Raw genomic sequence first — 25,492 nt, 5'->3', positions numbered from 1 at the left:
CTGGCTTCGAATTGTCTTTCATGGAAAAAAGGTTTCTCTCTGCAATTGGCAGTATTTGAAGAGGCAACTTGAGAACCAAATCCCCGAGACATGGAAAGATTCTCAATATTATGACTGTGTGGTTTTGTTTTCGTCTGGGGCATTAAGATGACAGTGTTCCACCACTGCAAATCCTCTTACAAAGGCTCTCTGTCATGATTATACAAGATTTTATGTCTGATGCAAAGTACCATTCTATCCCTCTGTGGCTACAGCCACAAGTCTTTCAGATTTGGTGTTGCAGCTCAGCGGAGATCGTGTCTTTTGACACTACTGAAAACAGAATTATCTTCCCCAGTCAAGCAACTAGGGGCAAAAAGGGGTTATCAACCTCTCCTGAATAAGGAGGTCTACCAACAGGCTTACCTTTCTTAGCTGCCTTCTGCAAAGTTATTTAAAGAGCTCCAAGTCCTGCCCCCCCATCGGGGTTTATATGTAACATTTCATAAAACAGGAGGAAAAAAAAAGGCAGTTTCAACAAAAGCAAAGGATGAAAAAACATGAAGCTTATTTCCTCCAGTAAAATCACAAGTGCGCACATGCCAATTTGTACATATATCTAACCCCAGAAATGGTCATACCTATAGAGGAAGACTGTGGGCTGATCAGGAGATCTTCCTGCACTTGCTCGCTTCCTGGCACTGTCTGTTGATCGCTCAGAGAGCTCTGGGATGCGCTAACAGGCTGCGATACTTCCTCGTGAACCTCCTCATCGCTTAGCCTTTCCACTTTGACACGCACGTCTTCTTCGATCACAAGGGGAGAACTGGCTTTTGTGCTCTCACAAGTCACGTAATCTGCAATTCTTCTGTTGGACTCGGAGGGCCCAGGCATTTCCAAAGTCCTAGAGTTCTCTGCCTGCTTCACCTTCTCAGACTGAAGTCTTCGATCAATCCCAAAAGGAAAAGTCCAGGGAAAAGCTAAGGACGAGTCCACGGGCTGATTTCTGGACTCCGGGTAAGAAGTTGAAGGATTCAGCACTTGGGGGGAACTTGTTTGTGTGTTACACTTAAGGGGGCTCTCAGGAGACATAACGATGTAGCTTTTGCGCTTTCTTCGCGACTCTCGGCAAACAGGAATGGTTCTTTCCACTACACTGCACTCAGAAGAAACTGGAGAAAGGCTGCCGTCTCGAGAAGTAAAATTGCAGTTTGCACTGTTCTCCTGTCCTGCGTCCAGCACCTTCTCTTGCTGGCTGTTGGGCGTATTCCATAAAATGCTGGACTTCATGAATTCTGAGCACGTGCTAGCAACGCTGAACATCTGCATGTAGCTGGCTGCAGCCAACACATCAATAATGTTTTCTGTATTAATAGATAGCGTTGCTGTGTAAGCATATTCCAGGAGAGGTATAAAACCAGTCACTGTCACATGGTGCAGGTCTAACACGCTCTTGCTCTCATCTTCTGCTTGGCCGACGAGTTTGGAACGGAAGAAGTCGCTGCAGGCCGCCAAAACCACCTTGTGCGCCCTGAAGATTTTGTCCTGGACGCGGATGGTGATATCACAAAAATGTCCATCGTTGCGGAGCATGTTCAGCTTTCCCAACATCTCCTGACTGTGAGCAGGGGAATTATGAGTGAATGTTTTAACACCCATTTTTTCACTTTTCTGCTAGCGTTCTTTCCACATACGAGAGATCACAGGTATCCTGCAACAAAGAGGAAAACTGTCATTTTCTGAAAGCATGTCCCTGAAAGCAAAAGCAAAGTGGCTTCATGATTATAAGACTCCATATGAAGAAAATTCAGCCGAATCCTCTAGGGTCAGGTTTTTCTAGGATCCAGACTGTGCAATGAGCTCTACAGAAATGCAATTACCTGCTTATAATTTTCAAAGCCGCGGATGAAATTATTTGCAATCTATCACTAATACCATCTTCAACATTTCTGCTACTGCCCACTCAAAACAAATTCCTAACACCGTTTAGAGAAAAACAAATGTCTGTAATACTAAAAAGAAAGCGTTTTTGAAACTATCATCCATGCAAGAAACCTGTATTTTTATTTTCTGGGCTCAGGAAACTATTGCTCACGGTTCTTAAACCTCACAGACTTTGTCGAATGTTTCTTTTAAGTGGAAAAGACATTAGCTTGGGTTCACCTACGAGCGTGCAGGAGCAAGCAGATCTCCCAGAGAAGGTATTTAATATCAGAAAAGCTTTAGAGAAACGAGAGCACGAATTTTCAGAGTTCAAGCTAGTAAACATAAAATAACAGTTGCCAATAGCTCTGCTTGCCTGCTGTAGTGCAGGTACTGATTGCCTAAAGCTGCTTTTAATAAATGGGTTTGGACTAGGATGAGAAGTTATTGAAAATTCCTTCCAAAACACAATGGATTATAAACCTCAAAGGAAAGTTTAGGTTTAAATCAAATACACACAAATTGATTTTATATATGTGATAAATAATACAAGGAAGGCAACTTCTTTCTTCTGAAAAATAGAAAACTGCCTTCCTGGGGACCAGTTCAGGGACTCTACGCCGCACACTGTCCGCAAGTTTTAAGTTTGCGGCAGCATCTGAAAACTAAATGCCTCTGATTTGAGGAGGATGAAGCTGATTCACTCTCTCTGCGATACGCAGGGGAAAGACCCTGTGCCAAGCTAGGCGCAGTGTGCCCAGACATCCTCTGCTCCTGCAGGGGAACTTCTGCGGCCACCAAGGCTGCCTCTACTTGCAGAGAGCGGAGCATCTCCAAACAAGGAAAATCAGCTCCTGGCTCTGCTCCAATTATTTCTGAATTATTTCATTGTCAAGGAAACATAAGCCACCATGTTTCACCTGCTTAACTTAAGCCCCCCCACAAGCCTCCATGAAAAGTCTTCTGTGTTCCACATGACTCAGACAATTAACATGATACAGAAATATCATCTCGGTAAAGCTGGTGGTTAAACATCAACAACATAATTGGATCTGACTATTTCCTGGAGTCAGCCAGCTTCTTCACATCATCCTTTCCCTTACACGTACGCAAAAACATACCACGCTTGCAAATTGCCCATGTGGAGCTTCGCAGATACAAAGAGCACTGCAAGTTTGGAACAACTGATCACAAATCTCACCAGCCTTAGCACATATTTGAACGGCAGCTGTCAGAGCCTACCTTGCTCTACAGACATTTGCACTTGGCGGCTTCTTGTTCCTACGATTTCACTTCTGATACTGCAAACCCTTTCAGACAGAGGAAAAATATCTATTCGAGAGAACAGATTAACTAACACTTAACAATATATATAAAGTCTGAGTGAAACTATAAGGGCCATTTGGATTTAAAATGAAATTTCACACTCCTGCAGAGGAAGAAGTTAAGCACAAGCAAAACACTCCCTTCAGCGAAAGAAAACATATTGACCTCAAGAGGCATCTGAAGACCCAGACTGACTGTTCTCCAGCATGAATCAAATGAAAAGCATAGTTAATTGATCTCAGACCAAAACACTACAGTAAAATCTTGTAACAGCATATTCTAAAACGGCCTTGGGATACCCTTCCTTCTGAATTCCCAGTTACTGCAGCAATTCCTTGGCACATCAGAAGTCCAGAAGTACTTCTGTTCAGCAACTGGCTACAAAAAGAATAATACATTTGCAAGGACTATCAATGGTATACCTGGTATTTAGAAATAGTACCAATACATAATCATAAACACGGAGAAAAATCTAAGCAAGCAATACGCCCCATTCTTATACACCCAGAAGACTAACCCATTTTCCTCTGTTCATCCGAATAAGTAATGTTCATCCCTCCAGTCTCTAAGTGGGAGAGCTCTATTCTGCTCAACTCCTTCCAACCCTGCTCTGAACCATTCCTTGTCCTGCTTCCCCCTTCCTGCCCGCCTCTCCCCTCTTCTGGTTTCCTCTCCCCTTCTCCTTTCATCTTTTGCTTCCTCGACCTTGATCTGGTTACAGAATTTAAAATAAAATAGCGGAAGTCAGTGATGTGCAATAAACTGATTTAAATTTATTGCAGGAGCAGCGTGCCTGCCATGAATGTGGGGTATTGCTCCGTTAAGTCACTTCTGTAAAACGACCTTCCCCCTCATTGCGCTGACACCACCATTCAAACAAGTGGCTCCGACACAGGCTTCACTGGGGACAAAGGACATATGCATATGCACGCTATTTTCAGAAAAATCAAAAGGGGTGTGCTGAGGCGCGGGAACAATATCAGTTCTTTAGAGTTAATGAGGTAGTAAAAACATCAAATATTTTTAGAAGGTAATTTAAACAATATGAAAATATTTTCCACATGAAAAGATGAGCATGCTAAAGCTCTGCCACGTAATAAAATGGCTCAATTCTCTTTATTAATCTTTCAGTGACATAGGGCACTTTTATAGCTGCACTAAGTCACAGTGACGAAAAGAGAGTAAAGGGCTGCAACGCTACAGCTTCACCTCAAGTCCAACATCTTTGGATCGTCATCATTTTGAAATGACGTTTTGTCACGTCTTATTACTGATTATTACCGATTGTTAGACAGCCCACGACAGCAGTTGTTAGACTGTAAGGTACGGGGTGCTACATTCAGGAGTGGTTAAAGAACCATAAACTAGAACTACGCATAGACAGTACCTTGGGAGAGTTTGAGGTGGGGAATTCACGGTGCACACATAAACTAAGTGGTAAGTGGGTTGGCGTTGGAAAAGCTCTTGTTCGTCTTTGAGCCACAAATCATCCGTGATTCTCTAAGCAGGGTCTGGGGTTGGTATCAAAGAAAGGGTGGCTCGCTTCTCCTCCCAACCCCCACGCACACGTTTATGCCCTGGCCCACGATGCGTTAAAGTATTTCACAGTTGAAGAGAAACACGGTGACATTTAAAGATACTTTCCAAAGTTTTCAAAACATTCTCAGCGGGACATTTCAGCCCATATTTAATGGGCTGTATTTAACTTTGCTGCAGACACTTGCAGTTCGAGATAATGCTTTTTCCAGCATGCATTCCTGCACTGGAAATGTGTGGGGATTCACCACCGCAGCGTGGATCCCCAGACAACGTGAGAATTCAGAAGTGAGCACTTCAGGACTTCCAGGGCGAGGAGAATTGTCTCCACTATTAGCTGAAAGCAGTTTGAAGGTACGTGCTACCGTACCAAAGACTTTGTACAATTCATTTGAAAATTAGTTTGGTTTTTTTCTTTTTTAATCCTACAACCAGTAATGTAGACCTGACCTTTAAGTAGTTCAAAGTAATTTAGCTCATTCTTACTGTTTCAAGGCTACAGAAAAACAAGTTTTAGCAACAGTTACCAATTCACATACACTTTTTTTGAGACAATGATTAAACACACATCAAGTTTCTGTGCTTAGAAACAGTAAAGGTGAAAGTGTACACTATGTTGTGTAAATGGAAAAGAAAAAGTAACAGAATTGGAAAACATTGTTTATGTGACCTGCCTCCTTCAGTGTATCCAAAAGTTAGCTTCTTTTTCCCCTCCTGCCTAACCTTACGGCTCAAATAATTGGTTTTGAAACATAGTATCTATAAAAATCCTGGTTTTTTTCTTTGGAAAAATCAGTGAAGTAAACTCATAAAGCTTCAGTTTCTCACTCAGCTACATCATTTTACAACAGAAGTGGATAATTTTTAGCACCACAAAATTACCAACCCACCTCTACCCTCTGTGTCCTGGCTCGTAGCCACTTATAAAATATTGTGAAAACACAAACTTTTCTGAAAAGTTCTAAACCCAACAAAATTCAGACTCGTAAATGCAATGTTGGCTTTAGTGCCCAATAAAGCTTCGGAATTTCCCACCCTCCTGCTCGCCAGCCCTCCGGGTACATTCATACAACTGGGAGGTCATGGTGTAAATCAGATCACTTGTTATCTTTTCTTGAAATTTTATTTTTAACCCAGACTACTTCTTAGCCACTGGTTACAGCATCATCCCATAAACAGTCGTAGCAACCCCGGCACAGAAAAATCTTCTGCGGGGATAAAACCGTGACCTGAAAAGTCCTCAAACAGCTCAACCAGGAACAATGTACAGCTACACCCTTAGCAGAAATATTAGTCTGATAACATAACTTTGACAACACACCTCATCTCTATTCCTTCAACAGATAATAACTGGCTGTTCTGAGTCAGGAGGAAAAAAAATCCACCTTATATCTGTCAAGATCTCCCTGTGCTACACAGGTACCAGCACCTCTTGCTCCCTCAAACTGTCTAACTGGTTAGTATAATTAAGTTTATAATTGAATTAGAACAACTGCTCTTAGTGTGTACTTAACTTCAAGTTTGCTATTTCTATTTCAGAATTGAAATGCTTGTGTATCTAAACATGCATCTGTTTCCCCCAACACCAGCTGGCCTAATAAAAGGTACTGTCTCCCACTACAAATCTTGCCTTGCTTCACTTGACAAAACTGCTGGCTGGAGCTGCCAAGCTGTTCCCCCTTTCAAACGAATCAACACCAATTTCTAAACCTTGTATAAAACCGTATTTTAAGTGAGGTCAGTAAACCTAGTTTGAACTCAGCCCACCACTGCCAAGCCTGACAGTATTTATAAAAAAGAGAAGGCAAACACAAGGTTTCTGTGCTCAAAATTACGTCAATGTGCAGTACTCGCTTTGGTGTACTGGAATGTGTGGAATGCAAACCTGTAACCTTTAGCTGCAGTGGGTGACTGGACCAGGGAAATGAACCGTGCAGAGAAACATGCAGTGCTTCAGAACTTCAATTTCCTCTAGGACAGCACACTTCAAACTGCAAGTGCACAAAGGAGCTAGTGTTAAGTAAGCTACTTCGTGCACACCGTTACGTTAAAACCTGAAATAGATGCTATGGGCAGTCTATAAACGGAGGCTGAGGTGATACCATACCCTGCAAAAAACAGGAGAGCATTGAGTACTGGGGCCGACCTGGTCCTCGCTCGCTCGGTCTGGGAATCAGATTTTTATTCTCCAAACCGCTTGAACTGAACTACCCAAGACACTGAAATTGCTCCTGTGTCCCTTTTCTCCCAGCTCCACAGGAGAGGACAATTTTCAGGTATTTGCTGTTTTAAGGAGTTTGTGGGGGGCTTTTTTTCTTGGCTAGGGCTCGAGCTGCATGTTGGACAGCCCCCCGGGAAGAATCACTGATGGTGAGATAAGGAACTCCAGAGAACTCCACTTGGGAGCTTTAATGGTAGAGCAATTTCACACAGCAAGCTGAAGACCTAAAATGCTACTATCCATCTATTTATTGTTAGCAGTAATATGCTCTTTCACAGTTCAAGACATATAAAAGATTCTGTTGTGCTTTTCCTACTTACTCTAGAAGTACTGCATGTGATAAGATAAGGCCATTTATTTTGTAAAAACTGGGGTTTTGGCACACCAGTTTTGACAAGTTCACGTGCCAGAGTTTTTGAGACCATTGACTCCGTCTATTATTAGTGTTGCTCACAAAAAGCATTCATTAGCTTCTTTGTACTCACAAGCCATGTTCACCACCTAATTTATTTTTTTTTTTCAAGAGCACTTTCCAAGGATGCTACAGTGGCAAATTGCTCCACAAGCAGCCATCTATTCCTTTGAAAAACCCTGGCAAAGAGACTTCCCAAAAGCAGATCTTCCTAAATTTTAGGTACAGACCACCAGATGTTGCTGCAGAAAGGTCCGAGCATTTCAGAACTAGAGTTGAACTTCATAAATGCAGACTAAAATACTCTCAGGAAGCAGGTTTCAAAAGTGTCAGTGCACACAGGTGCAAAAGCACATATTATTCCTTTACTCTAAGTTCTCTGACAGACCATGAAGAGTATTTATCTGCAAAGGACAAGGGAAAAAAAAAAAAACATCCAGCAGCTCCTCTTCCAAAATAATTCCTCAGGAACAAGGAAGGCCCAGAGTGTCCACGCAATACCTGTTTCTAACACATCGTTTAAGTTTCCGCAAAATTAAACCCTATAATAACAGAAAGCAAAAGCTTTAACACACCATGAGAAGAAGGAAGATGTGTGAGGGCACAGCAAAGTCCTAGATCGCAGTTACGGCACTGATTCACACACCATTGCTATTGACAACATTAATCTTTTACGTGGATAGGAAAAGAACGACTCAGATCTCAGATGATGGAAAAGTGGATTTGCATGACACAAATCTGGTAGGTGCATTTTAATTCTCAGAGCTGGTGAAAGCATCGAGACAAGTAGTGGGGTGCCAAAAACAGCAATTTATTCTACAAAATGGTTTTATTGTAAATTGAGATGGTAGGTCAGCTGCAACAGAACACTTCTGAAAGGATAAAATTAGAAAACATTTACATACACATTTTAAGGGAAAGTTCACAGTGTAATTTTTGCACTAACATTGGACTGCTTTCCCCTCACAGCGGAGCACAGGCTATCTTAGTCCGGTTTGCATGACTGGAGCTTCAGGTGAGCGTTGAATTTCGAAGGAGCTGATACCCTTCCTCTTCGAGATGCCGTAGCTCCCAGACACTTATCACCCCTGCAATTTATCATTCAAAACCCAGATACTGTTTTTGGCAACTGTGCCTTAATTCCTGCTGGTTTTTTTTCTAAAAGTTAATCTAATTAACTTCTTGAGCTATATTCCCATAGAAGAGACAGTAAAAAATTCACCCATTCTGGCTTTCGCTAGTAACTATTATTAGCATAAAGGTGTAAACTTTGTTCAGAAACCAACGCTGTTGCTAAATGCACCAAACTCCAGCTCTTCACACGCTGGAACATGTGGCTTACTCAGCGGTGAGGAAGCTGATATGCACCAGGTATGAGGCTAATGAAAGAGCTCCCATTTCTGTGCAAACTCCTGAAAATAGTTACAAAAATTCTCAGCTCTCTCATCTCTCAGTCATGATGAGCCCAGGGCTTGCTCACCAAAATTGTTTTCTCATCCTCATTCACCACCTTGAAGTTCAACACCTCCCAAGTTTTGGCTGAACAGAGCGTGCTCCTGGCCAGCACCCTTTCAAAACTCCCGTAGCCCGTCCCTCAACTGCCACTGCCCTCCTGGCACGCGGGGCGAGAAACACGTCCACTTAGCGCAGCTGTCTTGACTCAGAGCTGATCTGAACAGAACTGAAGGGGCCTGTGAGAGAAGCCAAATTATCGTGTTAGAGACCCTGGTAACAGCGTATTAACAAATCTCCACCACAAGACAGGACAGGGAAAGGTACTGTTCTTGCAATCCGCTTCTGCACATTCCTGTTAGCCGATTTCGACTGTTCGCCAAAAGACGGGCAGTACCTTAGCATGCTCTTCTATTTCCTCCTCGGATTTGCAGAATTTTATTTTTTCTTTTACACCATGGATATTAAACACAAACAGCACAATACCTGCTGTTAAAGCAACAAAGACCAAGATTAAATCAGAAATATTTGCTTAGTTCCAAACGTCTCGGTTGTACTGGTTCTAAACTAAAAAAGCGTGTACAACCCACAGAGAGATGACCAAAATCCTCCTCATGCTACAAGACCCCTCAGCATATAAAAGCAGGATGTTTGATGGATACAAAAAAAGCAACATCTACTCCAGTGAAAAAGAGGGGAACATCTACTACTTTTATTTTAGAATATTAAAACCAACATAAAACATGTCACAAAGCTGTTGTTCTTGTACCATGAGGTCCATAACAAAGAAAAAGCTGTAAATCATTAATTAAACCATCACTATTTTTCAGGAGTTGCTGTTTCTACACATAACGTGAAGCGCAACATGTCTTAGGGATGTTTGTTTTGTTTTCCAGATTAGTCATTTGCATGGAAATGAAGAAGTCGGATGTAAAAATTCAGCAGTCATGTTCTGACAGCGTGGCAGGAGATATCAGATAAAGAGAGCCTGGGTGCAGCCTGACAGAAAGAAGTATTACAGCCTAAAGAGAAGCCTACGTTAGAGCCCCACACAGAGCAGAGGATGGAAACGCGTGCACCCAGACGAAGTCGGATCTGTCAATAATAGTGCCTCCACAAACTTTCGAAAACTTACCAGTGATGGAACAGAACAAGACACTGAACTTACCAATGTGGGCCAACACATCTTCCAGAGTGTCCTTTGCAGACTGTATCTGTTTGAAAGCCCCAAGCATGTCCTGGAACTCAGAAAGGAACTGTTCCAACCCCTGCATCTGGCAGAATTAAGAAGTCATCTGCCTGACCGTAATAGATTACAGATGCCAAGGCCACATTCATTAAGTTTACCAGCAGCCACACACTTGCAGCAGACTCTCGTGCAGCTCTGCCTTGTCACTTCCTTGTGAAAGTGACACTTCTAGATTTATTCTTGTCCCTTATCATCCTGTATATATGGCCTACAGGAAGCAGCCTGCAAGACTTTCTTCTGACCGATCTCAAATTGGCAATGGAATCTAATCCTACTGTAAACCTTTCCTTTTAATTTCTATTACAGGAACTGCACACCACTTATGTCTTGGGCAAACGGGAGACAAATGAGAGTTTCAGTCTCTGCCACTGACAAACTCACAACTGTCATGAGACAGCTCTATAGCAGATAACCAATACACAGACAAATCGGGAAATTAACAACTGTGGAAATGTCACAGAGCTGGAATTCAAGGCACACACAGCAAAATTTGGCCTGCTAAATGGTCCCGTTGGCTTCTGGGCAACAAAAGCTAGTCTGCACAGCATTGTAAATGGCCACCGTCAACAGCAGACCCTTCTGACTGATGGGAGAAGCTGAGAGCTGACAACAGCTTGTAGCCAAAAAAGCTTGGGAACCACTGACAGACGATTGAGAGCTCTGTATGTAGGCACTGAGTGTGCTGGATTAATAGACCAAGAAGATTAAAGCATAGCTACAACTCCTAGTCCAGATAAAACCTGAAGATTAAAGATCACGTTGTAGGTGTGTAAAACATGTTACCACTCCTTTCATTAGAAGTCAATCTAGAAACGTTTCCATTAGACAGGGCTGTGATTACAAACATGCAAAATGATATTTTAATTCTCAAGGAAAAGGTACTAGTGTACCAGAAAAAGAAGCAGGACTGTTGAAAGATTGTCCCATTTTATGGTACACACCTGCCAGAAAGCTTGGCAACATTAACACTGTGTTAATTTCATCTCTCAAATATTTAGTGCAGAAGCTCTGATTATTTAAAAATATAGAGATGTTCTCATCTCTCAAAGATACAGGATCATAGGTGTTTGTACACAACTGCAGAAATCTGGCTAAAATGAAACCTATCTGAAAAAAAGAAGAATGAAAAATAAGAAAATAAACAGAAAATGGGACACCACCTGTGTTTACTGAAGCTAAACTATGTCAAACTGATGTCAAACTGACTCGATAATGTATTTTTCAGAAGAGAAGGAAATGCCATGTATGATGAGAACTTCATTAAAATGTTTGAATAACATGACATATAGAGTCATTAGTGAAAACAAGGAGATGAATAGACGAATGGCAGCTAAGAGGCCGGCTGAAAAGAAGTAATTCATGTACTTGAAATAACAGGTTAAAGAATTTACCTGTGAAGTGCCACAAGGACTTGTTTTAGCAATGATCTCTGAGTGTTTCTGTAGAGACACAGGCTCAAAAAAATGCTGATGAAAAGGTTAAGATGTATCGTCAGCACAACACATTAAACAGATGACTGAGAACTGGAATCCTAGGAACAGAACTAAAGTCACAGAAAATCCAACAGTATGAAATTAAAACCTCGACATTATATATGAGGGAGCTAGTAATGGACCTGAGCTATAATCTGGAAGCTAACTAGTTAAAACTGACTTTGGAGAAATCTCTCCATACTATTAGAATAAATTGAACAGCAAACTGAAAGGCCTACAGAACAACCAGACTATCGTAATACCTGATTTTTCATCAGATGTTTGTCAGCATCTATTTTCACCTCCTGGTTCTCAAGAAGTGTTTTTTGGTGTGTTTTTTCTTCTCTGTGCAGCTCCCCCTTAGCATGTCTGTGAAGTAAACTATGGTTAGATCTTTTCAGAGCATCTCACTTATCCAGACGGTGTTTCAGCTAGAAACATGTACTAGCTAGAACTGATAGGGCATACAGTAAGTGCACTGATCAGCAAGACAGCTCCTAATCTCAGGATCTAATTAAAAGAAGAGATTACAATAATCAGGGCAGTACAGTAGTGCATGCCATATGTAAACTGTTGATCTGACGCCATTGAGTGTTTTTACGCAAGAGCTAGAAGACAAGATGTTTCTTGAAACCATTTACAGAGACAGAAAGATGAGAGAAGTCATTTTCTTAAAAGACTCTCTACCTTTCTACATAACCGAGGTTCGCTGGCTCCAACAAGTTCCATGTTTCACGCAACAGCTGAACTCTTCAATAAGATTTATCTGGGGAGAATTTAAAACGGTAACTTTGCACCATTCTGGTACAGAATGGGCAAAGAGCTTCAGGAATGCAATCAGGTACAATATTCTGGCTACTGTTTATTCCTAACGACATGCAAGAAACTCCACGCATTTTCGGGACCTGTATTCTCCCCTTCCCCCCTCCCCCCAGCAATCTTGTTTTCCCTAGCCACCACAGTTTTTCAACTTTTGGTGTGATCATTTGAAGTCTGCTCTTTCAGAGAACAGAATGTTACCATTCACTACTTCAAAGGCCCCAGATTTAACTTGTTGCCTTTTTGAAGCTGCAGTGCAAAGGATAAACTTTATGTGCCTAATATAGCTTTCACATGGTTGAATAAGCAAACTAGATAAATGCCACTTTCCCCAGCCTCCAGCACTTTGAACTTTTCATTGTAGGAATCTCGCATTAGTGTTATATATAACACATAAAAGCAAATTTTCAGATAGTACTTAAAACTGAGGCTCATTTAACAATACGAGCAGTAACTGCTAAAAGATCTTGTTATACACTGAATTACGTTTATTCTCATAATAAAAATTAATGTGCAAACTTCACTAGATAGGACGTATTGAAATATTACACAACAGATTCACTGCCCTGCAATTTCTGGGTTTCACCCGTGCTCTGTAAAAGCACATGGCCAAACTATTAGTCCGCTAGTTCAACAGTGGTTTGCTCTGAAAGCGCGTGCTAGAGATGCTTGTGCCATTAATACATGGGCAAATCTCTGTTGGGTTTTTTTTTTGGTTTTTTTGTTGGTTTTTTTTTTTACTAGAATAAAAGCAACAAGTGAATTCATAGTCCTCATACTCTCATGTAGGCAAGCCCCACAGAACATAATCAGATTATACTGAATAGACAGATGCGTGCATCCCTGAGGCACACATTCAAATTCAACCACTCTTTCCATGACAGTGTTCATGCATAATTTTTATGTGATGTTAATACCTTCTTTACGTTTTTGCTCTGTGCAAACTCAGGCTAAATTTTTCCCAAATTTCTCAGTGTAGGCAAGCCATTACATGACCATTTCCCACCCTGCATAACAAAAAGTCCTCATTTTTTATTTTATAGTCTTTGGTCTCTAACAGCAGTACAAATGAACACCACCAAAAAAAAAATAATACAAGTTGAACATTAAATTCTTCTAAGTACTGCAAATTGCCAAAAAATATCCAAAGTACTTTACTTTCATTTGTCACGTGGCAGCAACCTTCTAGTTTAATTCCAGAAAGCTATTTTTTCTTCTTTTACCATGGCTACCCATAGCATTTCAGCCTTCACTTTCAGAAGCTCTGCAAGCATACCAACACAAACTTATGAAAAATATACATCAAAAAGACTACTCAAGCCAACCTCCCAAATTAGTAACAAAAAAAAAAATCTCCAAGGCCTTTTTGGTGGTACGTGTGAAAGAAATATCAAGAAAAGCGGCACGGTTTTCTGTATCTGCATACCAAAATATTCTAGTACAGTTCAAGGTTTTCTTGGTAGCACTACTGCATTAGATCCATAAAAGAGTTAAAAAGAAAAAAACAGAAACAAAAAACTATCTGTGCTTCCTCGCACACGTGGACGCCTATTTACGGAGTAGTGCCAAGTCCTACTACATGTCTTTGAAGAAAGAAAAGGGCACACGCCATGTTTTCAGAGAGAAAAGGGTGAATTTCAGAGATCATTTTAACTGATAGCACAGTGAAAACCATGCTCGGAAAAGAAATTATTTCTTCATTTCCTCCAAGACAAAACCAGGGCCTAACCAGGTATATTATGCCCCAAGAACTCCCAACAGCAACCAAACTTCAGTAGCTGAAGAATCCCTCCCCTCTGCTATCACCCCCAAGCTGTGCCTCCCACCTTACTGTGCACGAGCCTTTAATTTTTGTCACTTGGAAATGACAAACCCGTCTCCTCATTTTCAGAAACAAATGACTGTAACTGTGTATCACAATCATTAGGTTTGTGACAGCCAAATTTGGCTAAGTGCTAGTTTTAACTAGTTCGGCACAAAGCTTACCTGTCAACCGATTTGTTGCTTGAAGTATTCAGGTTTATTACAATACAATGACAGCTGTCCTTCTCTCACTTTTATTCCAGATTAGCAAGGAAGCGGTACACCTTAATGAAATCCACATTAGCTACAACAAATGAATTTTTCTGCATAAATCTCCCTGAAGCACGCTAGCCCCATTAACGCCCGAAGTACTGGAAGCCTGCGCTGACAAGCAACACCACGGAAAAACCTGCGTAAAGAGCAAAGGGGAGAGATCAAGGCAAAGTCACACATCGTGTACAATCTGAAGAGGAGAAAAGGCATTGCTAATCCAGACAGCATGGACCACAGCCAGCTAGTCAAGGTGTCACAGACATATAAACAAGCAGCCACCTTTCAAACGGAAGCGGCTATAAAGAATCCTGAACAAGTTTAAGCAAAGCAGGAATGTGGTTGTGTCATCACCCTTTTAGCACTATGTGTACCCTTTATTTTCCTAATGACTCATTTATGCAGATAAACTTAAATGCCTAACAGGAGTTCTTCTTGGCCCCGAAAACTAAAAAATCCTTGTATTTATCCACAAATCACGTTATCAGGTGAGCAGCAACTTTACAGGCTTTCTAACTTTCTTCCCTTGTATGGCCAAACCCTGACTGGCAGAACCACATCCACAGCTCAGGCTGGGGATAAGGAGAGTTCTGTGAGGTTTTTTTAAGCCTCTAGCATCTTTACTAACGTTTCACAGAAACTTCTCTGAGTAGGTCTTTCTTAACAGGGGTATTTATGCACTTAAAAACACCCTAAGGTGCTGAGAGAAAACTGCCGAAACTGTCAGAACTGCAGAGCTCCAACTCCATGTAAATGTCTATCCCTAACATGGCATCAACTTGCCCCTTAAACCACCAGTTATTCCCAAACCCACTCGTGATTTCTAGGGCTCTTGGGTCTCCACGGGACATGACATCTTCATGCTTCCTATAGACTTAACACCGCCAAGTACGCACCCCAACTGCAGTTTTTCCATACAGCGTTCTTGGTAACATCCAAATACAAAATGCCGTATCAACTACCATCTGTAGCTAGATGTCTAACTAAGATCTTCTTCAGTATCCATAACTGTATTTCCACTAACAATAGCTCTCACTACAATTACTATGTTCATCTGTACTTTTGAATATAAAACATTACACACCATAAATGTTTATAATGTTATCACAGATGAGCTACCAAGCATCCCTTTATTAGAAAGCATCTCCTAATGCTCTGAAAAAAAACTGCTTTCATTCAGTCTTCTTGGGTAAAGCAAGCAAACAAATGTTGTGGTCAAATCACCTCAAAACAATATAGCGGAGTTCAAAGAAAAAAAAAAAAAGCGATGTAGAACAGCCTCCGCAGGCAGATGTACTAAGCAGACTGGGACAACACAGCTTGAAAAAGAAAAGAAACCCAAAGAGAGAAAACTCAGAACACAGAGATCTATAAAATTGCAAATGAGGTGGTGACTGGAAAAAGATTCTTTATTCTTTCTCATACTACAAAATCCAGGAGGCACTCAATGACATTACCATTCTTTGGGTTTAAAACAAAAAAAAAAAAAACCAAAACCAAAACCCAGGAATTAATTTTTGCATAAGCTGTGGGATGCATTGCAAGGTATACTATAAAAGCTACAGGTATAAGCTGTCCAAAAGGCCAAGGCAAATCCATAGAAAACAAGTCCAACAGGCACTTTTAAGCATGATTGTCAGCACATCCCCTCGAGCTCGGGCCACCTCCAAACCCTTCACCACAGGTAGATGTTCTGAGGAATGATTCCTGCGCTGTCTATGTATGCTCTTCCACTTTCCCCCTAATGATTTACTCTAGCCACTGTCACAAACCACGCACTGAGCTCAACACACTTTTTGCAGTCCTTATTATCCCATCATTCACATACTCTGATAAACATGATCACGTCAAATAATTATTTCCCCAGCTGTAAACTGGAATACATTAAAAACATGCTATCTACAAATAACGCACAGTTTAAGTCACTTCCTTAACTTGATTAAATGGAATGTAAGAATTAAATGAAATGCCGAGCGTTTACAATTCCTCTCTTCCCATCCGTATGCGCGAATGCCATTTTAATCAGGTTTGCAGTTTGTTTCCTACCACCACCATTTCATTTAGGCACCTTTTACAAAACAGCACCAGACATTTGTTTTCATCCAGTGAAACCATTAGAAGAATCAATTTGATCTCCAAGGCAAGTTAAGAGTAATGGACTCCTATATTTACTTAGCGATAAGTACACAATGATTTAATTAGATCTATATGCTGTAAACCGCATCTTTTGAGGCAACAGCAGCAGCAAACGAAGAGAGCGAGGCGTTTCAACTTCTTACATAAATCAATGTTTTCAGTATTTTTTTCCTGCTTATAACCAGTGAAACGCTAACCACCAACTTCCATATCGAAACACTACCGCAGGTAGAGGCACATCTCCCACCCAGTTTTGTTCCTGCAAATGCACACAACATTTTTTCAAAGAAACAAGCAATTAAGTTGCTGCCCCTTTTCAGCCACACGCGATTCCAAGATTGATGTCATATTTCAAGCGACAGACTGTGAACGCGCTCTGCAACCATAGCATTTAATTTAGAAGTCAGCACTTGACACGTTGAAGTATTTGGAATTCCTGAAGTCTGGCTGTCTGCACAGTTGCATAATTTGAGCAGGGATAACCTACTTATAACCGGGTGAGACAGAAGAATGTCAACAGACAATCCCCTCTACGTCAAGGAACATCTCCTTCCTCATCACGTGCCAGCAACAGCATCACTGCTTGTTCACAGTTTGACTTTCTTCTTGTTTAAGCTAGTGGATTACAATGCCTAAAAGGAGTGAAGTTACACATATCGCCAGATTGTCTCACAGAAAAACACTCAAATGTTCTCAAAGCCCATTGAAAAAGAAGTTTACCAGATGTAACAGACAATGCCAGGGAAAATGAAGCAACAAATACAAGCGCCAAGTATCCAAGACATTCTCCTTGTCAGTGACAAGTCACACAAACACCGTTCACCTCATAGCACAGGCATCACACTTCCATTCACAAGAAGGACATAAAAATAAAAGCCTCCTTCCAGCAAGTCATGGGATACGACCAAAAATAACGTCGGGAAGCTTGTTCAACTTCACACAGGGGGGGAAGCTGTATTTGCTTTTGAGCCTCTTTGCAAACAGCTGACCAGACCCTCCTAAGAGCACACATTTGCTACAGACACCACAGAATGAAACCACCCCTTTTAAAAGTTGCCAGAGTTTATGATTAACCTCCTGTTGCAACAAACATGGCAAGGGTTCAGTTTCACTTGCTGACTACTTCTCTTACGTATTACAGAAGAAATACATAAGGACACTCCCCCCTCTCCAAACCTCACAGTCACAAGAGGAGGAATTCTCTCAGCCTGTAAACAAAACCAGCGCGAAACCTGTGTGGGAAAGCGAGCGTGATCCTCCCTCCTGACAAGTCAGCGTCCGTGCAACATCCACCTGGGGAGAGTAAAGTAGGGCTGGAAATTCCCTTCCCCTGGAAAGGGGCTGCTTGGAGTGTTCGCACCAATTAAAGTTTTGGATTAAAAACAGCTGTTTAAATAGAAGTAGTCCCTAGGGAGAGACACTTACAGCATTGTAACTGGTGTCTGGTATAAACAGTTTTACATCAATGGAGGCATTTATACTGGTAGAGCTGTGTCTAAGCTAGCAGGTTAACACTTGTTCAGCTCTATCTCGCTAAATAGATGCACTTAAACCCAGGCAAGGTCTCCAGGTGCATCACACCTTGGATCTGCGTTACACGGAGACGTCAAGCAGCGGTGAGAGACCTCAGCAGCAGAGGAAAAGCACACCGCACTTGAAATCCCCTAAAAGACTCCTAGACCCCAGCCTGCGACCTGCCTGCACAAAAGCTGTTCCTACTCAGTGTCACCTTGCAGGGTCCACGGAGCAGTGCCGCAGGCGTGCCCCACACATGATAAACAACACGTCACCTAGACTACAAAAACACGCAGCTAGAAGCCGGGAATCAACTCGGCAGGTGAACTGGGTGACCTCCACCTAAGTAAAAGCTAAGTATACTAGACACCCCAAGGATAAATAAAATAAAAATTAAAAAAGGGGAAAAGGAAAAGCCTTGTGTCAGGCAGAAGTACAGAGAGAAAGCAGGGACATACGCATAAGTGGGAAACCTGAGAAATTCCCCACGTGGGTACAGCAAACCAAGGACCTCACATGAGGATAATTATGAAAGCAGAAGACTTCTAGAAACTTCAGAACAGATCCTGGGCTGGACAAATTATGTCTATGACTGGAAAAGAGAATCTGAATGAATTCTAGTCCTGTGGTTTCCAACCTGGGATCTGCAGATACTTAGGAAGTACGCAGACTACTTCTTTTTACTCTGGCAGACTTCTCAGCAAAGAAAAACCAAAAGTCAAAGCAAAAAACAAGGCAGGCTTAACCTGACCGTATCGCACTGCAGTATCAGCAGGGCACATGAAGAAAAAGGGTTGCAAGTCTCAGTCATGAAAGATGTAACAGGCAGCCATGAATCGCAGCCAAGAAGAGATAAGAAATGGGTAAGAACGGGTGACCTCTCTGGCACGTGTAGCAAGGAAGTACTATGGTCTGGGGGCAGGCACCGAAACAGCTGCCGCTGGGTGTCTGTGGGAACACGTAAGACATGAAAGGACAAACAGTGGAAACCTTCTCCCTGGAAGCCCTTAGGAGAAATGCCTGCTTGCCTGCCCAAGGCTAGCAGTGAAATGCTGCCTGCACCTTTCCCGAGGTGTGCAAACACACACAACGCAGGATGCACCCACCGGCTTTTGGCAGGGAGTCAGTGGGATAACCCTGGTGTGTGTGATATGTGTAGGAGACAGACTCTCTCTCATCAGTGGGCAGAACAACCTCCACAGCACAAACAGGAGATGGGCTGGAGGAGTTGTCCCTTAGGAGTTAGTAGAAAATGACAGCATGCCTATTTGGGTGGAAAAAAACCTCAGCAGCTTTTTGTAGGCAGGAAGAAGCCTTCTGGGGTGTACGTATTTAAGAGGCTGTGGTGGTCAAGCACGGAGGAATTCCCCAGCACACCTGTGTGTGGAAAGAAGTATAGCAGATTTTGGAAGGCCGCGGTACTCTTGCCCTGTGTGTACGAAAGGAGGCAATAGGCTCTTGGCAAGCAAGAAGCAGACTATACCCCCCCAGCATCTGCCAATGTTTATGTTTGTATATAGAAAAATAAACCCAAATACATGGAAGGAGAGCAGAGAAACATGCAACAGATCTTGGCAGATGAGGACTACGATATCCTCCTCGTGCGTGGCCACGGGTGCAAGCAGAGGGAGCACAGCAGACCCTGGCAGATGGGCAGTAAAGAATATGCAGAAGGGGTGTTGTAGGGAAAAAAAACAACAACAACAAAGGGACAGCGAGCTTTGCGGGAATCCCTCTTTTCCTCCCATAAGCCTGCAGTGGATAAAGAGAGGCGGCAGGTATCCCGCTGGGATGCAGAAGGCAACACAACTCCCCCTTCCCCCTCCGCCCCCCCCTCCCTCCAGAAAACTACATGTTTGCGTGTGCCCGGGCAGCCCAGCGCACCCAGGGCCTTCCACGGCCAGCGCAGCTCCCTCGGGATCCGCGCAAACACCGCGCACGACGGGCCTGGGGCGGGATAAACACACACATACACCCTTCCACCACCACGCAGTGGCCCGGGATACCCGGGGGCGACACGACCCCGGGGCGGGGAGAAAGAGGGCGACGGACCGGGGGGTGCAGCACTCAAAGCCCTCCCGCCCCTGAGGGGAACCAACGGCCCTAACGGCCGGACCCCCCCCCCGCCCCCGACCCGCCGCCACCGCCTCCTCCTCTTCATCAGGCCCGCGCTTACCTGCGGTCGGCTGGGCCCGGCGTGGGCGGGAGGCCGAGCCCCCCCCCTATCTGGGGCCGCGCCGGGGCCTTGCCTGGGCCATGACGGCGGGCGGGGAGGCGGCGGCGGAGGCGGACGATGAGGAGGAGGAGGAGGAGGAAGAGGCCGCCGCCGCCTCCCCCCTGAGGTGAGGGGAAGGCGGGCGGGCGGGGGGGGCGGGGGGGGGGGCCGCGCGCGAGCCCCCCCGCGAGAGGTGGGGGCGCGCGCGCTGAGCGGCTCGCAGGGAGGGGCGGGGCGGAGGAGGCGGGGAAGGGGGGGGGGGGCGGGGGGGGTGAGGGAAGGGGCGGGGGGGGGAGATTCCCGACGGTCCGAGCTACCGCGCGCGCCCCGCCGCGCCGCGCCGGGCACTTTGTTTGTGTCCCAGAATGCACCGCGGCGGCAGGGGGCGGGGCCGGCGGGGAGGGGCGGGGCGGGGCCGGGCGGAGGGGGGGCGCATGCGCAGTGCGGGGCGGCGGGACGGCGGCGGGACCGGCAGTGCGTGGTCCTACCCCCCGCCACCCCCCACCCCCCCGCCCCTTCCCCCCGGGACAGGGATGCGGCGGGACGGGCATCCTACCGAGCCGGGGGGGCATCCGGAGCATCCCATCCCCGCGGTGCTCCGGGGTCTGCACCCCCGGGGCCAGCACCGTACATCCCACCCCCACGATGCCCCGGAACGTGGCTCCCGGGGACAGCACCGTGCATCCCACGCCCCGCTGCCCCGGTGCGTGCACCCCCGGGACAGCACCGTGCATTCCACCCCCTCCGGTGCCCCGGTGTGTGTACACCCGGAGCCAGCACCGTGCACACCGTGCGCCCCCTCCCTCCCCCGGTAACACTCCCAGGACAGCACCGTGCATCCCACCCCCCCCCGCGGTGCCCCGGTGTGTGCACCCCCGGGGCCAGCACTGTGGATCCCACTCCCCGGTGCTCCGGTGCAATCACCCCCGGGGACAGCACCGTGCATCCCACCCCCCCGGCGCTGCAGGACGTGCAGCCCCGGCGACAACACCGTGTATTCCGGTGCTCCGACGACTGCACCCCCGGTGCCCAGGACCGCGTATGTCCTCCTTCCCCGGTGCTCCAGTGCACCCCCGGGGCCAGCACCGTGCATCCCACCCCCCGGTGCCCCGGGACGTGCAACCCCGGGGCTAGCACCGTGCATCCCACCCCCCGGTGCCCCGGTGTTTGCAGCCCCAGAGCCGGCACCGTGCACATTCCGCCTCCCCCGGTGCATCCCCGGGGGCAGCACCATGCATCCCAGGCCCGGGGAGCCAGCACTGTACATTTCACCCCCCGGTGCTCCGGTACTTGCACCCCCGGAGCCAGCACCGTGCATCCCAAACCCCCCTCCGGTGCTCTGGGGTGTGCACCCCCGGGGCCAGCACCCTGCATCCTACGCCTCGGTGCTCCGGGACGTGCACCCCCGGTGCCCACGACCGTGTATGCCCCCCTTCCCCGGTGCTCCAGTGCACCCCCGGGGCCAGGACCGTGCATCCCAACCCCTGATGCCCCGGTACCTGCCGCCCCGGTGCTCAGGACTGTGCATCCCACCCCCCCCCCCGGTGCCTGCAGCCCCGGTGCCCAGGACGGTGCAAACTGCTCTCCAGTTTTCATCCATCCCAATCAAGTTTAGACTTAAGAATCTCTAATTAATCCACCCCAGTAACTGGGTCCAAATCCGGGCTAACTGGGGTTAAGCACATCTTAATTTAACGTGGTTAGCGCAACCGTTTCCTCCGTGGCTTGTTTTACAGTGGGGTGGGCTTTTTTGTTGGTTTTTTTTGGGTGGTTGTTTTTTTTTTTTTTTTTCACACCGAGCACTCGGTAAATTGAAGCAGGAAACAGATTGAAAGGCCACGGTCCAAAAATGTTCATCAGTGGTAAGAAAAATTTTAGAACCGGCCCCTTGGAAAACGCCATCGTAATTTTTTTACCACATTTTAGATGGGACCTGGGACAGTTTGAGATGTTTTCTTGGAAAATTGGGGAGAGAAATCTCCAGGGTTGGAATCTCTGCTGCTTAATTCTCCCTGCTGCTTAATTCTCCTTTCACTTCCTCTTACATTAGCTTTTTATTTGCGGGGAGCTGTATCGCAACCCTGGTGCACAACAGCCCCCCCCCCCCCCGCAATCTCTTCTTCTGCAAAAAAGGGAAAAATTGCACCAATTTCGGCAGGTTGAGCATGTGCAGGGGTTGTTTCCACTTTAATAAGACTTTAATTAAGGAAGAATCTGCTCCTGGCGATCCGTGGCAACTCCTGAATCACAGCGGATTAATAAAAAAAATTAAGCTGCCATCCCTCACCTTCAAAATGCTGCTCCGAAAAGTGTGGAGCTGGGGGTGTTTGATGGCGAAACTGTTGTAAATTGAGTGGTTTTAGTCAACCAACAGCCGTGTCCTGCTTGAGACTTGCTCTGAGCAGGTCATGGGCTTTGCACAGGAGGGAAATTGGGTCCAAACCACCCAAATTCACGTCTGGAAGATGGTAAAACTCAGTGTGGCCTCCGTCCTCGCCGTGCTTCGGCAAAATAACGAAATCCTCCAAGTAAAGCGTTGAAACTTCCTATGGACGGCCTGGAAATAAGCCCTAAAACTGCACAATGAAGCACCACCTTGACTTTTTTTTTTAAGGAATTCATTCATTACACCTAAACACCCCAAGAATTAAGCACGGCCCCAGTGCCAGGTGAGCGGTAGGGCTGCAGGTTCCTGGCTGGGATGTCCTGGCATCCCGCGGGGTGCTTGGCCAGTGCAAATCAGTGTCCGGAGGTTGGATTTTCCCCTGAATTGCTAGCATTTTCCCGATGGGAAAGCAAGCTGCCTTGCAGATGGCGACAGGAGCTGGCCCGCACGCGTGCATTGATTTCCCCCCAAAAAATCATGTCTTCGGTGATTCAAACCCAACCCTGCTAAAAGAAATAAGTGCCTTTTATTTCGTTTCTTCCTCTTTCTCCCTTTCCCTTACAACCTCCCGTGACGGCACACCCGCCTCCTGGCCACCAACTCTGCGTGGCTTGCTAGGTTTCTAATTAACGGTGGGGCGTTTGGGTAGGTTTGGGATACGGAGCGCTCCGCACATCCCGCAGGGGAGCGTGCCAGCCTCCCCAGCCTGCCTCCGATACGAATTTCTTCCCACTCCAGCAGAAGCAGCTGTTTTATTAATAACAATTTATTAGACCTCCACACCTGAAGAGGTTCTCCAGCCATTCCCAGAGCCACGGCGGTTGCTGGAGTAAATCCGGGAGGGAGCTGTATTGATTTATGCCTGCTCAGGTTTCCCAAGCTACCGGGTCATCCTTTATTGCTGTCTGCTCCTGCTGCGGAGTTAGGAGTTTCTCAGCCAGAGGCGTTGCAATGAGTCGCCGAAATACCGGCTTCTGGTTAAGGGGATTTGCTCCTACATGATTTTTACAGCATTGCGGCCTCGAATCGTGGACATAGATGGAGCTACACTGACATAAACCCTGAGTAACCCAGTGGTAAATCTGGTCTGTGCATCTATTGCTTATTTATAGGGACCTGTAGGGACCGGGGGAGTCCCTTGGTTGAACCGGCTGGAATTTGGTGGGTGTAAAACACCGGTGGGAAAATGAGGAGAAAGCTTTCAAAGGGTGACTCCTATCACCCACCTTTGGCTTGTAAATCGGATACGAGCTGCCGGAGCCGGGGTTGCTTGGCAGAGCGGTCCTGCATCGCCTCTGGGGCTTGCCGCAAGAAAGGGGGTCCCGTCTGCAGCACGATGGATGCGGCAGCAGGCTGTGCCGTCCCCTGAAAGCCCTCCTCGTCTGCCTAAACAGAAATCATCGTTTCCCATTCCACCCAGAAGACACTCAGCTACGTCTCCTGTCCATCCCTCGTGCCTGGCTTCTCGCTTTGATCCTCAAATCTCTCCCTTGCTCGCCCCAAGCAACCAGAATGTGCAATTCCTGCCTGGAGGCTGTTCCACCCTCTTTTCGCAGCCTGTGGGATAGTTTTTCTTTCGCTTCAGCGGCTCTCAGAGCAGATCCCGTGCTGCTATGAGCCCGCTTTCCTGCTCCTGGCAGGATGCATCCATTAACACGGAAAGCAAACGACACCTTCCCTGCACAGCCTTCCTCTCCCTGCCCTGCCCTCGGCACCTCCAGAGGGAAAACCCCTTTGCTCCCACCCTCGAGGACTCGCTGCCCACTCCTTAATTCCCCACCGGTGTTACAAGAGGCATCTCCCCTCCATCCGCCAGCCTATTGCGGTCTCTGGGGTTCGGTTAATTCGCTTTAGCTCAATCCTGCTGATTTCTCTCTGTGGCAACCCCTAATTTTCTGGATTTGAGGTTTATGTCCACTCCTAGGAACCCAGAAACCTTTCCCAGACCCTGGTCCTCAGCAAGCACAATCCCGGGGGTTAAAGCATCCTGCTTGGTGGGAGAGGAGGCTGAAGTGGGCAGTTTCCTCCAAACAGGAGAGGATCCTGTTTTCTAAGATGCTCTGAATTGCAGCAGCTCCTCTGAAATGCCATTTTTCCAGGAGCTCTGGGAATCGGATCCCTTGCTTGGGCCACCAAGGATGAATTCAACCGCTATGGATTCAATCTGTGTGGAGAAAGAGGGATCTAAAAGGGGGATCTAAAAGATCAGAGGGGTTGTAAGACCGGGATGGATGAGCCGAGCAGAGGATAATGGCAGAAAAGGGACATTATGGTCCTAGGAGGAGTCAGGAAGGATGTTTCCATCAGGAATAAGGAAGGATTCATGGCTGGAGCACCAGGTGCTGTTGTGACCTTGCTGGGACACTGCGGTCACTTCTGTCAGGGGACAATAAATTCAGATTTATGCGGAGTATCCTGCAGTAACAGGAGAGTTTGGGTTTTGGGGTTTTTTTTTTAGGTTTTATGAGCTTTTTTTTAAAAAATATCATTTTATGAGCTAATCCTACAGAGTTTGGCTTGCCACGTTTAGCAAAATGGGGCTGCAAGAGGGTACAGGAGGGGAGAGATAAACCATGGAGGGAGGAAAGCTGTTAAACTAAAGACCAGCATTAGCAGAGGGATGAGGGGGAGCAAATATCCAGGAATAACTTGGGTGGGAGATCAAGGAGAGTCCAGCCCTTGGAGGGAGGAGGATCAGGAACAAAAGAGCAAAGCACGGTTTCAACACGTATCTGGTGATGCTCATGCACGGGGGAGTGGCCTGTGGCATCCTGCGTC

The 25,492-nt window shown here is 45.8% G+C and overlaps 1 protein-coding gene across 19 annotated transcripts in view; it reads right to left on the bottom strand.

Moving 5' to 3' along the window:
- The window catches only part of ZBTB44 (zinc finger and BTB domain containing 44), a 60,922-nt gene extending 40,446 nt beyond the window's left edge, over positions 1-20,476 (bottom strand). For 18 of the 19 annotated variants that reach the window (XM_054223243.1, XM_054223240.1, XM_054223241.1 and 15 more), the window contains exons 1-2: positions 20,290-20,476; positions 621-1,690 (exon numbers count right to left, since the gene is read on the bottom strand). In XM_054223243.1, coding sequence (XP_054079218.1) covers positions 621-1,638 — 1,018 coding nt within the window. In that variant the 5' untranslated portion in view covers positions 1,639-1,690; positions 20,290-20,476. Of the gene's footprint in view, positions 1-620; positions 1,691-14,375; positions 14,570-20,289 lie in introns of those variants that run through there. The other variant, XM_054223231.1, reaches the window with a different exon arrangement.
- Between the last annotated feature and the right edge of the window lie 5,016 nt (positions 20,477-25,492).

Source organism: Rissa tridactyla, chromosome 17 (genome assembly GCF_028500815.1).
Source record: "Rissa tridactyla isolate bRisTri1 chromosome 17, bRisTri1.patW.cur.20221130, whole genome shotgun sequence".
In the NCBI taxonomy this organism is placed as follows: Eukaryota; Metazoa; Chordata; class Aves; order Charadriiformes; family Laridae; genus Rissa; species Rissa tridactyla.
This window is presented reverse-complemented; position numbering and strand designations above follow the sequence as displayed.